Raw genomic sequence first — 12,721 nt, 5'->3', positions numbered from 1 at the left:
GATTGTGAAATGGGGCTATGGCAGGACAGAAACACACTTGGTTAAATATAAATGTCCATGTCCTCTGTGTTCCCTCTGGCCATGGGTGTGCAGGGAGCCTGAAATGTGGCTTCAAAGTCTGGGTGTCCATGGCACAGCTGGAACAGCCTGGCTGCACCCAGTGCTGATAACCAGTGGTCCCCAACCTATGTTTAGAGGAGTTCTGACACGTAATCAGGAAGAAGTGATCTAGTCCTCTGAAGCATTAGATTTTGTTTCGTTTTGGCTGAGACTCAGCTGGGGCTGCAGTTGGTGAGGAGGAGTCCTGCCTTATCAGAGGTTTTTTCCCTCCCAGCTGGCTGCTGCTGAGATATTGCTGTCATATCTCTGTACTTGGGACAGCAGCAGTGTGTCACACCGAGGACATATAAAGGGTTGTGATCACACTGAGCTGCCTTTTGGCTCTCCAGCGTGAGCAGCAGTGCTGAGCCACACCTGAGGTGTGTTTCCAGCCCGAATTCCCTGTGCTGCAATGGTGAGTGAATGTCCCTCTGCAACACAGGGTCACCTTTCCCCAGCAGGGCCAGGCCTGGAAAGCTGTGGTGCCTTTGCCCAGCCCTGGAAAGCTGTGGGTTGAGCATACTACTCCAGCCATCTCTCTTTTGGCCAAACTCATCCAGGTTGTCCAGGGGCTGTGGGAGGGGGAATGTTCAGGTGGAAAGGGAACAGACCTCCTGGCTCCTCTTTAAAGGTACCTGAGAGGCGGCACTGGAGCATGGGCTGGGGCAGGATTTTGTGTCAGCTCTGTGTTGGTGTGGTGCAGCAGTGGGCAGCAAGAGCTGGGGCAGAGCAGAGCAAGCAGGAGGCAGCAGCTTCCCTCTGGCTCCATGCACCTTTACCTGCCCTGGAGACTATAGATCACCTCAGCGGCAGAGCATTCCCAGCGTGGGTGCACTTTGCCCAGCAAAGCAGCTCTTCCTTGGGATGTAAACAGCTCCCCAAGCAATAAAAGCTCAACAGGCAGATTTGGGCTGGTGCAATTCTCCCCTCCCTTTGCAGCAGCTCTCAGGGCAGCCAGACATGGAGGTGCTGATGGGACAGCCCTGTCTCCCTCGAGAGGCCACCTGGGATGTTCAGGGATGCCCCGGTGATGTGCTCCACTCCTGGGGTTGCAGAGTCAGTGGCTCGTGGTAAGATGAGGGCTGAGAAGGAAAAGCAAAGAGGGGAGTTGTCTGCAGCGAGTTGTATTATCAGTGTCTGGATGAGTGGCCTTGGGCTGGATGCGACCGTGGGCGATTGGGCAACATTCCCTGGCCGGGGGGAAGTCCCATGTGAGTCTGGCAGTAGATCCTGATCTTGCAGCCCTGGTTTCAGCAGGGGTGGAAAAGCACTGCTCGTGGAGAGCACATCCCACCTGTGGATCAGCTCTTCCTCCCCACGGCCCTGAGACCTGGGGCCCTGCAGGGTGGAGCCCCAAGCCCTTCCCAGGGGGCTGCACCCATCACTGGGGGCTCCCAAGGCTGCAGTGGGTGTTGTGCACCCCACAACTGGGACACTGCTGTGCATCCCAGTGGGTCAATCTATGCTGTGAGTGTGTGGGAGGGCTGGGGCTCTCAACACCCATTCTACCAGCCTGGTGCTGCCAGCACTGCCTTCCTGTGGTTCCTTTGGGTGCTCAGTCTGAGATCTGCTCCCCTTTCCTCCCGTGGGGAGCCCAGGACTGCTCCACTCACAGCCGGAGTGAACTCACACCCAGAGACAAAATTACATAAGGGCTGCAGATGACTCACACTAAATCCCTGTTTTTCCCTGGACTGTGTGGTGATGGAGACTCAGCCACTTGCATTTTCTCCTCCAGGTATCCACACACACGGGAGCAGTGTTTGGGAAAGGGCAGAGGCTCCCACTTCCAGCAGCACCAGCAGAGCCTTGCCACGGTCCTGCCTGGCACCTGCCTGCGGGGTGCGGGGGAGAGGGAGCTGTGAGAAACAACCCATTCCCCACTCTCTGCGTCTCTCTGGGCACGTTAGGGCTGTTACCGGGACAGGAGATGCTCCAGCATCCTCGCGGGAAGGCTCTCCCAGCTCCCAGCAACTTCCCCGGACGAGGTGTGCAGCACACAAAGGGCAGCGTGTCTGGTGCTGGGGAGGGGAGCAGCAGCGATGGTTTCCTGGGGAAACGGCACCGTGACTGTCGGCCGTGTAGCCGAAGGAATGGAAACCGAAACTCAGAGCTTTCGGCTCGGCGTTTGTTTGTCTAAAACCGGCAGATCCTGGGTTTCGGTTCTCCCCCGCCCTAATGCTGTGGATGTGGTGACGCAGCTTTGCCTCCTCCCTGCTCCAGCAGCGGCTTCCTGCGCTCTGCCGCCAGCGATGGAGGGACGGCAGAGCCGGCTGCTCCCTGGGCTGCTCCTTCTTGTGTGTTGAGCAGGGCCGAAAGCTTTACATAATACAATGAAAGCTGTTTGCTTCTAGAGCTGGAGGGAAAATATCCCACCTGCTAAATCAGTGAAACCTCCAGATATCCCACCTGTAAAACCAAAGTGAAGCCTCAGTGCCAAGGCTGCTCCGCCTGGGTGAGCTGGGCACTGCCTGTCCTGGCTCGGGCACCTCAGGGGAGTAGTGCCAGGTATTTTGTTTGTTTTTCCCTGCTGTCTGACGCTGTCACAGAGACCTTTGCTATGGTTTAGAGTCAGGGCCACAGAGAGGATGATTCCTGCCCCAGGCAGTAGCAAGAGGGGGTGGACTCCATCACTATGGAACACTGATACCAGGGCTGAGCCTCGCTTGGTTACCCCTTCCCAGGCAGAGATGTGGCCCCGGTGCTGCTCAAACCATAGCAGTTCCCATGGCAGCTGCAAGGGCAAAGCTGGGAAGCCCTTTCCTGGGTGGGAACGCAGGGACTCCGTGGGGTCAGATCCTGCTGTGAGGCTGAGCTGCCCCCTGCTCCTCACTGACAGAGCACAGAGTGCAGCAGAGCCTGGCAGCTGTGGCCCTGTACAGGTGGCCATCCTGCCATGGGTCCAGTAGTGACCAGGAATGCCTAGTCATTTTCCACCCAGTTCTCTGCTGGGATCCATCCAGTGCCCTCTGCTCCAGGGGGGTCCATTCGGCACCCACAAGCCTGGGCTGCCCCACTCCTTGGTGGGAAAACCTTTATTGGTTCCCCAGGGTGCTGGTGGATGGGAGCAAGGTGAGAGCTCCCTCTGAGGCACCCAGTAGCTTGTGCAACTGCACAAGCAGGAAGGTCAAAAGCATAATTTCTCTTCCTCCTTCCACTGGTGTTGACAAACGTGCCAGAAATCAGTCTCTGCCCCTCCTTCCTCCCTGCTCCAGTGCCGTGCCCCACGGGTTGGCTCTGTGTTTCCTCCTCCCATTTGCTTTGAGGAAAAACTTTTGTCGCTAAGGCTGGTTTTGTGTTGAGTTGGCACCACCATGAACGAGGCGCCCATCAGTCGATGGAAGGATTGATCAGTGTCCCTGTCAGCAGGGACACTTTACCTCTGGTGCCTGAGATTTTTTACAGCCGCTTGTAGCTGGAGGTGTGTTCGTTTTCCCTGGCTCTTTCTGGGGCTTGCAACTGGCTTCTGGCATGAAGATAATTCCATTAAGTGGGAATGCTGGGGCTTGACCGCAGTGTTGGGCACTTGATTTACAGGTCAGGGCTTTTCTGAAGCCTTGTGTCCAGACTGGTGAGATGCAGCTGCTCTTGTGGGTTCCTGGGGCTGGGGCTGTTAGAGGAGCTTCTTGGGATTTTGCTCTGGTGCGTGTGTTTTGGGGTCAGATCAAGTTGCAGGGTTTGTTGGTGCTGTGTTCTGGTTCTGCAAATTTGCCCCATCACCAAACCGCACCGAGGGAAGGCACTGCTCAGTGCTGGGATGAGGTGCTGAGCTGTTGTGGGATGGGTTTGATGAGGTGCGAAGGGGCTGAGAAGGGGGTCCACAGCCCGGTGGGGAGGATCCCCCACTCCTCGGGCGCTGAGCATCGGCTGATGGAGCTTGTGTGGTAACACGTGCCCACAAACTGGGGTGCGGGACCTTGCCCCCGGCTGTCGGTGCTGCCCCACGAAACACGATGCAAATGAGACTCGGCTGCTGCCGGGGGTGGATTTGGGGTTTGAGTTTGTTTTAGGCTCGAGGCTGAACTCTGCAGCGGGTGCATCGCGCCAGGCGGAGAACCGAACGGAAAACGAAAGTGATGATGAACAGAAAGGAGGGCAGCGCTCTGCCCCCCACCGAGCCCCGTTAAAAACGAGGCTGCCGGGGAGGCCGGGCCGAGGACCGGGACTGCCGCTCAATATTCGCTTAAAACTCCGGTGCTGCCGCTCGCGGCTCTGGACCGAATGTGAGCGCGGAGAATCCCGACCTGCTGCAGGTGAGCAGCGCCCCCGGGAGCGGCCCCTGTGCACTCGGGGGGGAAAGGAGCGGCGGAGACTCGGCCCCGATGCGCGGGGATGCGGGGCTGGGACGGGACCGGGTTGGGAGCTTGGTACACCCAGGAGTGCCCGTCCTGCTGGCTGCGCGATGTGAGCGGTGCCGTTCCGCCGGTGCCGCTACCGACCGGCTCCTGCTGCCCTGGATGCCCGTGCCCGCTCCCCTTGGTGCCCCTTCTCCCCGGTACCGGTCCCCCCACTCCGCTGCCGGTCCCTCTTGTCCGGTGCCGGCTCCTCGCTCCAGGTGGCGGTCCCGGTGCCGATCCCCCCCGCCCGCCCGGTGACCGTGCCGGCTCCTGCTCCCCCCGATGCCGGCGGGCGGGGCGGGGCGGGGCCGCCGTGATGCAATTTCCGCGAAGTCCGGCCCCGGTTTGAATGCAGGGAGGCCCGAGAAGCGAAACTGCCGCCGGCGGCGAGTCCCCGACTCCCCGCGGGTTCCCCCACCCCGGCGGCGGCGGCGGCGGTGAGAGCGGCGGGGGGCGTTCCGCGGATGGGGGAGCTCCGGGGATGGGCGGTCAGCGGAGCGCCCTGGGGGGCTGCAGGACCGAGGGTGCCCCCGGTAGCCCCGCAGCGAGCCGTGGGGTCCTCCAGGGCGTGCGGGATGCTGCAGGGAGTGCGGGGTGCGCATCCCGCTCAGCCCCATCCCCGGCTCGCAGCGTCCCTGCCCGGGCTGGGATACGTTCGGGAGAGGATGGTCATAGCCAGGGTGCAGGTTTTGAGGTGCAAAGCCCCGTTCAGAGGGTGGGGAGAACGCCAGGGATGCACAGTGCTGCCTTCGGTGAGCGGTCCCCGAGAGCGATATTCTAACCCTGCTGCCGCCTCTCAACTCCGGGGATGGCATCTGGGAGCTCCCGGTGAACTTCTTACAGTTGGATAAAAGCAAATGCAGCATCCGGGGGTCCACGTGCCTCGGGGCTCCGCACAAACTGGAGGGTCTGTGCCTGCACACACACTCGGGGCAGTGGTGTCGCAGCTGCCACTGCAGCAGCCAGGTTGGTAGTGCTAGCTCTTGGGTGGGATGTGGAGTGAGCTGTCTGGTTGAAAAAGGCTGGGAAATGGGGGCGCCAGGAACTTTGGAGGCTGTTTTTGCACTGGAGGGAGTTTCCAGAGAGGTGCGGTTTCGGTACAGCCAGGAGGGGTGGGGTGGCACTGGCCAGCATCTGCCAGGCAGCCCCATTCCACCGTTTCCAAACCCTCCCGGCCAGCCCGGCTGCACTGATCGCTGGCGGGGTGCTGGAGGTGCTGGGAAGGTCTCGCACTGTTGCTCTGAGTGCTGCTTGTAGTTGAGGAAGAGCTTCCGAGGGGCAGTGCTTGGCTTGGTCCGGTGACCGTGCTGTGGGGCTGCAGCCCCCCGAGGCACAGGGTCCCCGTTCCCATCCCTCTCCCAAATACTGATCCACGTCACTTGCTCTGATCGAGGGGCACTTGGCTTACTCCAGCGTAGCACGTTGCCTAATATTCTGTCAATAATTAACGAAGCCAAGAGCTCAGAAGGGCCACCTCCCTCCTGGTGGGATAGGATGGGTGCGGAGCACCAGGATGCAGGGGCACGATGAGCATTTCTCTACCACAGCCGTGCTTCCCCTCGCCATTTCCAGGGAAATGTGATTATTTCTGGCCACAGCGCTGCCCTGCAGGGCGCCTGCCAGGGACGATGCTTGGACACAGCATGGCCCGGCCCTGACCCAAAGCGTCTTCCTGAGCCCGGAGGAAATGCCATCAGCGAGGCCATGGTGTGCTCTGTTTGGGTTTGCTTTGTGGCAAGGCTGGACCAGAGCTGGGCAGAGGGTGCGTGGTATGTGTTGGAGCCTGGGAGAGAGGCAGAACTCACCCAGATGGGGCTGGGGGTACAATAAACCGGCCTCTGTCTGTCATGGTGACTTGGGACCCATCAGCAGGATGCGAGCGGCTTTAAATGCCAGGCTGAGCTTTTCGGGATCAGTATAAAAAAAGGTTGTTTTTTCTTGAAATATACAAAATTCAGCTTGTAAATCATGGTCTGTGGCTTGCTGGTAAATACTGCTCCCCATCCACTCTTACCTTCCCTGGAGGTAAATTTGGATTTTGCCCTGTTGACATGAGTTTTTTTCCCAGTGGGGCAGCTGTCTTGGGGCGCACCTCCCTGAACTTCCTCATGCCTTGTGTCCTCCCTCCACCCGAGCTCGAATTGCAAAAGTTTCCTTAGCTTTTTCTTTTTTTTTTCCCCACACTTTTTTTTTTTTCCTAGTATAAGAGTGCTGTAGAGAGAAAAAAAAATCTTTAATTTGGCGTCAGCACCAGTGCTGTGCAAAGACTTTGAGCGGTGTTTGCACTTCCCCTTCCTCTTCCCTCCCACTTCCAGACCCAGAGCATGTTCTGGCAGTTTGCTCAAAATCAAACGCCTTCTTAAAAAAATAAACAGCAGGGGAATTGACCCTTTTAAAGGTGGAATATTCCCTCTTAGCTTTTTCCAACTGGGATGCCCTGCCTAGGCATGAATTCCAGCGGTACCCTGGCTGTCCAGCACGGTCTTTATGGGCAGTTCTTCAGCGTTTAAGCGGGTGGGTCGGTGCCGGCGGTGCTGCAGGACCGCGTCTCCCACGAGCTCTGCGGCTGTGGACGTGCCGGGACCGGGAAGTTCGGCTCCCTCTGCACGGAGCCGAGTGCCGGCGAGCAGATTTCTTTCTCTCCGGTGTGTGTAACTGAGGTATACCGGAGTTTTTAGCAGTTACTGTGTTGCACAGATGTCGCACAAACCCTGAGCTTGAGCGCCTTTCCCAGGAGGGCTCGGCCGGAGGCGGAGACTTCCAGAGGAAGGAAGGTGGAAGCGCTATCGGAGGGATACCAAAGTGTTCCCGAAACTGCAGATGTCAGTTCCATTGGGAACGTGCTGCCCTCGCCAGCTTCAAAGGAGCTGAAAGGCTCTCGGCGGCTGAGCGTGACCCGTGTCCCGCTCCGGGCGATCCTGCTGTGGAAATTCGGGAACAGCCTGGCCCCGGGTCCCCCTGCCCTGTGCCGAGCTCCCGGGGCAAGCTGAACCTGCGGTCCCGAGGGATGCTCCCTCTGCCCTGGGGTCCCGCTTAGCTCCAGTCCATCCCTGATCTCCCGAGGAAAGCCGAGTGGGAATGCTCCCTTCGAGCAAACAGTCTCCCCACGCTCAAACAGGAAGGATTTTGACCCCAAAAGGTGTGGGGTTTTTTTTCTCCTGCAGTCCAGCCCTCGGAGCAGGCTGTGTCTCCCCAGACTTCTGCCTGGTTCTCAGTGTCTGTGGGTTTTTCTGGTACTCACAGCCTGGAGAAGTTTGACAGGAGCAGCTCCAGGGGGTCTGCAGCCCCCACCAGCACCGTGCTGCCTTTGCTGTCTTGGTGGGAATCAGAGGAGCATCCCTTGATGCCCTTGGGGCATGAGACAGATCGTTCCACTCCTCCTTCTCTCTTTATAGGTGCTTATTTTCAAATTTTCCCGATTTTTTTCATTCCCATGCAAAGCATTTTATTGGCATCAGGCAGCACCAGAACCTCAGCTGAGGCTCCAATTTTTCTTTTTCTTTTTGTGGTAGAACCAGAACAAAGAGCTCCTGACCCCTGGACTGCAGAAAGTTTTATTCCAATGACCATGACCTTGTTACAGCCAGAGGACAGGAATACCCTGGCTCTCTGCTGGCCCCAGCCAGCTCAGGGTCACTGCTCTTCTTGCACTGCCAGCCTGCACTGAGTGCTTCAAGTAAAGGTTTGGAAGCGAAGTCACAGAGCTAAGTCTGGCTGATTTAGCTCTGAGTGCAGAGCTCGTGGCGTGGCACAGTGACCCCAATCGAGCCGGCGCTGGCGTGGGAGTGTGCCACAGAATCCCACAGCTTCCCGAAGAGGAAACCTGCAGCTTTGCCCAGTGCCAGGCTTGCTGCCAGGCCTTGAGAGATAAACTGGGCGGGTGTTTATCCACTGAGCACGTGTCTGACCTGATGCACACAGAGAAGCAGGATTAGATGACTCCTTCGTGGCTCAGCAGCAGGTGGATGCTGTGACACTGGGATGGGAGGTGAAGAGCTCTTTAAGGGTATGCTGGGAATGTGGGTGATGCTCCAGCCACTTCCAGCTTGGTGTTTGTTGTCTGGAGCTCCAGCTGGAGCAGCAGCCTCAGCATCCCTTTCCCACTTTGCCCAGTACCCTACTTAACCTAGAAGAGAGGAAAGGATTCTTAATTAAAGGTGCAGAAGCAATGCAAGGTTTGCCTTCCTCCTCCATTGGACCTCAACCACAAATCCTGCTCTTCCCTGGCATTGCTAGAGAACCAGTCTGTGGTGGCTGCTGGCCAGGAGCCCGAGTTGGGTGCTCAGCATGAGGCTGGTGGCTTTCCTTGGCAGCACACTCTGCCCACAGATGTGCTCGGGCATGTTCCCTTCACCCTGACCACGTGGGCCAGCCACCAAACCCTGCAGCACCATTCCCAGGAATGCTCCTGGCCTCTGGTTACCCAGGAAACTGATGGGAAATGCCGGAGCTGGTGGCTGGAGAGGGCAGTGAGCTGTGAGTTGCCTTCCTCGCCGCCAGGGCCGAGCTCTCCCAGCCGGATGTTTACTGAGCTGTCAGATAGAGAGATGCCGGCAGGCTGCTGTTCCAGCATGCCCATCTCCCAGCCTTGGGTGCTGTGTCCCAGGAGCAAAGAAGGCGGTTGCTTCATTAATTAATTCCAATTAATCTTTTGTGCTACGGGGCTGAGGGGCTGGAGCTGGGTTCCGCCTGCTTGGCGTGGGGCTGCCTGGCCAACTCAGGGAAGAAAACAGGATAAAGAAAGTTGGCAGGAGGGACCCAAGGTGGGGCAGGTGTTGTCAGCAGGAAGTTGGATCGTGTGTCCATGGTCTGGGGAGATCAGTGGCCGCTGTTGGGACTGTGCTGGGCCCTCTGGAGCAGTCACTGCTTTGCCACTTTGGATGGTAAATACTGATGGTCTATGGGGACATTGGGGACCAGGCTGAGACCTGGGAACCAGCACCACTCGGCAGCCTGATTGCTGTGCAAAACACTCCCCTGGGACCTGGGCTGGTGGGAGAGGGTGCCAAAGCCGAGGTTGCCTGGGTGAGGTTCCTGGCTGTGCCAGTGCCTCTGTGTAAGCCCAGCCAGGGATTGTCTGATGTTTCCTGATAGGTCACTTGTTCCTTGTTCCTTTGTCAGGCTTCATGAGCTCGCACCGATGACTGGCAGGTATGCAGTGAGCTAGGACAAGGCCACTCACTCCATGGCACCACCTCCCCACGGCATCACCTTCTAAGATCTTCCTGCCGTTAATATTGCCTCGCTCAAGCTGCAGCTGAAGATGCCCATGGCCAACAGCCCAAAGGTGCCGCTGGGCAGCCTCCAGCAGCAGCTGGAGCTGCTCCTGGTCTGCTCCAAGTGCAGCGTGAAGGAGAACGAGATCACCTACCACCCACGGGAGGTGGAGCACAAGTGCATGTACGAGATCCTGCTGGCACGCTGCCGCAGCCGCAGGAGCACAGCATGGAGGAAGGTGTCCCGGCGGCCCGGCTTCCCCAACCCGGCGCGCTACGCCGTCTGCAGGTACTACGTCATGGGGCTGGGCTGCAACAGGCACAAGAACCAGTGCACCTTCGCCTGGAGCGCGGAGGAGGCCATGGTCTGGAACTTTGAGAGGGAACATCAGCTGGAGCGGCGCTGGCTGAAGGCGGCGGTGCTGCAGGCGCAGCTGGGGGGCCACCCCGCTGCCACCCCCACTGCCAGCGCTGCCGGTGAGATCACCAGCGAGTTCGGGGGGTACTTCCAAGAGATCTGCAAGCGCTGCTTTTTCAGCTGCCCCCAACGCATCACAGTGGGTGGCCCTGGGTGGCTCTGTGAGTCCCACCGCACCTGGGACCCGCTCCTGGTGCACGTGGTGCTGGACAGCCAGAAGAAGCAGCAGTACACGGCCATCCGGCCCTGCCCGGAGTTCATCGAGACCCTCACCTACTGCCGGTTCATGTCCTGGGGCCGGCCCTGCAGGCACGGCCCGCAGCGCTGCCAGTACGCGCACAGTGACGTGGAGATGGCCGTCTGGGAGGCCGAGAGGGAGCACGGCTTGCTGCGCTCCGACCTGCTGCCATCCGCGGGCGCCGGCAGCACCGACGGCAAGCCGGCAGCGCCCGCGCCCGTGCACTTCTACTGCTGCATCTGCCTGGTGACCTGCAGCTCGCAGGAGAGCTTTGAGAACCACTGCTCCTCCATCGAGCACGTGCAGATGCTCTCGGCCGACAGCTCCATGCAGTGGGTCCACCGCGCGCCGCCGCTCGGGCTGACCAAGTTCTCCCTGTGTAGCAGGTAAGGTGACCAACAGGGAAGAGGGCAGGAGCTGCTGGCTCCCTGAGGATCTCCATGCCACCAGGCACAGGTGGCACCTGGAACACCTCTCTCCCGACAGAGCGGAGGTGTGTGAAATGGGGAACAGCTGCACCAAGGCTCATTCCAAAGAGGAGCTGCAGGAGTGGATCCAGAGGGTGAAGGTTTCCATGAAGAAAAAGAAGCAAGCCATGAAGGATGGGCTCTTATCCTACCAGGACCGGCTCCTTGCTGAGTATAGGATGTGCTCCAACGAGGTGTTAATTGTGAGTTAATTGTGAGTGGTGGGCACAGGGTGGGAGCACTTTGGTCCAGCACATCACAGGAATCCTCTGATGTGAGAACTTGGGAATGGAGCCCACTGATCACCTTCCTAATGGAGATGCAAAAAGGGATGTGGCTTCCTCCTCCCTTCATCTCTTTGGAGATGGGAGAGCCTGCTGGGGTACCCAAGCTATGCCATGGGTTCTCTTGCTTCCCAAGGCTGCTGTGCGGGGACTCAGAGCAGCGGTGGGTGAGGATGGAATATGAGGATGTCCTCTTGATCCCTCTTGGGAGGATGTAGCGTAAAGGCAAGGATAAAGGTGGCACTGTGGAGGGCTTCGAGGTGTGTCCTTGGGATGCTGCCTTCAGTCCCTCTCCTCTCATGACTCCCCACAGATGGCTGAGCATGTCGAGGGTGTCCAAGTTGTGTGTGAGCAGCCTCTGCATGTGCAGCTGGAGGACAGGAAGAAGAAATACCAATGGCGGTTCAAGGTCCACTCTCAGGTAAGCTCAGACCTTTGGAGGGTTTTGTTTGGTTAGGGATTTTTATTTAGTTATTATTTCTGCAAGGGGCAGAAGGATGGGGATTTGGGCATGTTTAAATGAGAACATGTGTTGGGTATTCAGGAGCTGCTCAGGTGGTGCTTGCACTGGGGTTGTGTGCAGGGATTGCAGCCACTGTGACTCCTGTCTTGTGCAGTGGTCCTGGGGCAGACCTGGCTGCTCTCAACACCTTCCCTCTATCATCACAAATAACAACATTCAGCTGCTTTCCTGCCCAGGATTTTGTGGATGTTGGGGGCAAAGGTCTGTCTTCTTCAAAGTAGATTTCTCATTTACTGCACACTGGTTGATATTGAACTGAAACCTGAGGTTCTCTGAGAGCTTAGACTAATTGCTGCGGGATTGCACGAGGAATAAGCTGTGGTGCAACTGACACAGTGTTTGGTTCCTCTAGCAGCTTTTTCTAGGAAATGCTGCTGGAGCATCTCACCAGCTGCTGGGCTCTTCCCATGGGCTGCCCTCACTGTGTCCTTGTCTTCTCCTGAATGGCAGATGCGTCTGCAGCACGTGGCCCTGCTGAAGCGGAAGCCTGGAGTCAACTTCTACTTCTCGGGGAATGGGCTTTCCCGGGGCCTGCAGTACCTTTGTGGGGAGCACGTGGCCACCGTGTCCTCCTCGCACCACACCGCACTGGTGGAGGTCAGCATGGAGTGCTGCACCCTGGGCATCTTCGAGCAGTGGGTGGTCTTTGACTTCGGCAAGCGCCCCGTCCTCATGCAGAAGATCAAGGTGAAGGTGGGCCGGCGGGAGACCCCCCAGCACGTCCCCAGCACCAGGGACAGCAGCCGCCCTGTCAATTTTGTGCGCTGGGATCGGGGTAACCGGATCATCATTCCCAGCATGCCAAAGACTGATGAAGATGTGGTTCTGCTGGCAAAGTACAAACCTCCTGCTCTGGCACTGGATTGCCAAAGTGAGAGTAGTGCAGTCATTACCATCACCCGGCTCAACTATCGGGAGAGGATGCACAGCTTCCTCTTCCGTGAGGAAGAAGCTGAGCAGGCTCTGATTGCCAAGTAAGTGCCAGGCGTGGACCCTGTTGGGGTTCCCCTTCACTGGGGACCACAAACCTGTTGCTAACCCTTGGGGCCATGCTGCTCTTGGGGTCTTTTGTCCATTCTGGGTTGGGTCTTGTGGTGTCTTCCCAGAAAACTGGAAATCTGCCAAGAAGGATGGCTTGC

General features: G+C 58.3%; 1 protein-coding gene across 4 annotated transcripts in view; it reads left to right on the top strand.

Annotated features, from left to right (window-relative positions):
• The first annotated feature begins 381 nt into the window (after window positions 1–381).
• The window catches only part of HELZ2 (helicase with zinc finger 2), a 29,810-nt gene continuing 17,470 nt past the window's right edge, over window positions 382–12,721 (top strand). Inside the window, exons 1-5 of one of the 4 annotated variants that reach the window (XM_005524942.3) lie at window positions 382–514; window positions 9,558–10,694; window positions 10,795–10,978; window positions 11,373–11,480; window positions 12,033–12,556. In XM_005524942.3, the coding sequence (XP_005524999.2) occupies window positions 9,700–10,694; window positions 10,795–10,978; window positions 11,373–11,480; window positions 12,033–12,556 (1,811 nt within the window). In that variant the 5' untranslated portion in view covers window positions 382–514; window positions 9,558–9,699. Of the gene's footprint in view, window positions 515–3,457; window positions 3,521–4,072; window positions 4,353–4,787; window positions 4,874–9,557; window positions 10,695–10,794; window positions 10,979–11,372; window positions 11,481–12,032; window positions 12,557–12,721 lie in introns of those variants that run through there. The other 3 variants (XM_088064435.1, XM_014254050.2, XM_014254049.2) reach the window with 3 other exon arrangements.

The sequence above is a fragment of the Pseudopodoces humilis genome, chromosome 19 (assembly GCF_049639895.1).
Source record: "Pseudopodoces humilis isolate 2021_Gansu_Grassland_sample_001 chromosome 19, ASM4963989v1, whole genome shotgun sequence".
Lineage (NCBI taxonomy): Eukaryota > Metazoa > Chordata > Aves > Passeriformes > Paridae > Pseudopodoces > Pseudopodoces humilis.
This window is presented reverse-complemented; position numbering and strand designations above follow the sequence as displayed.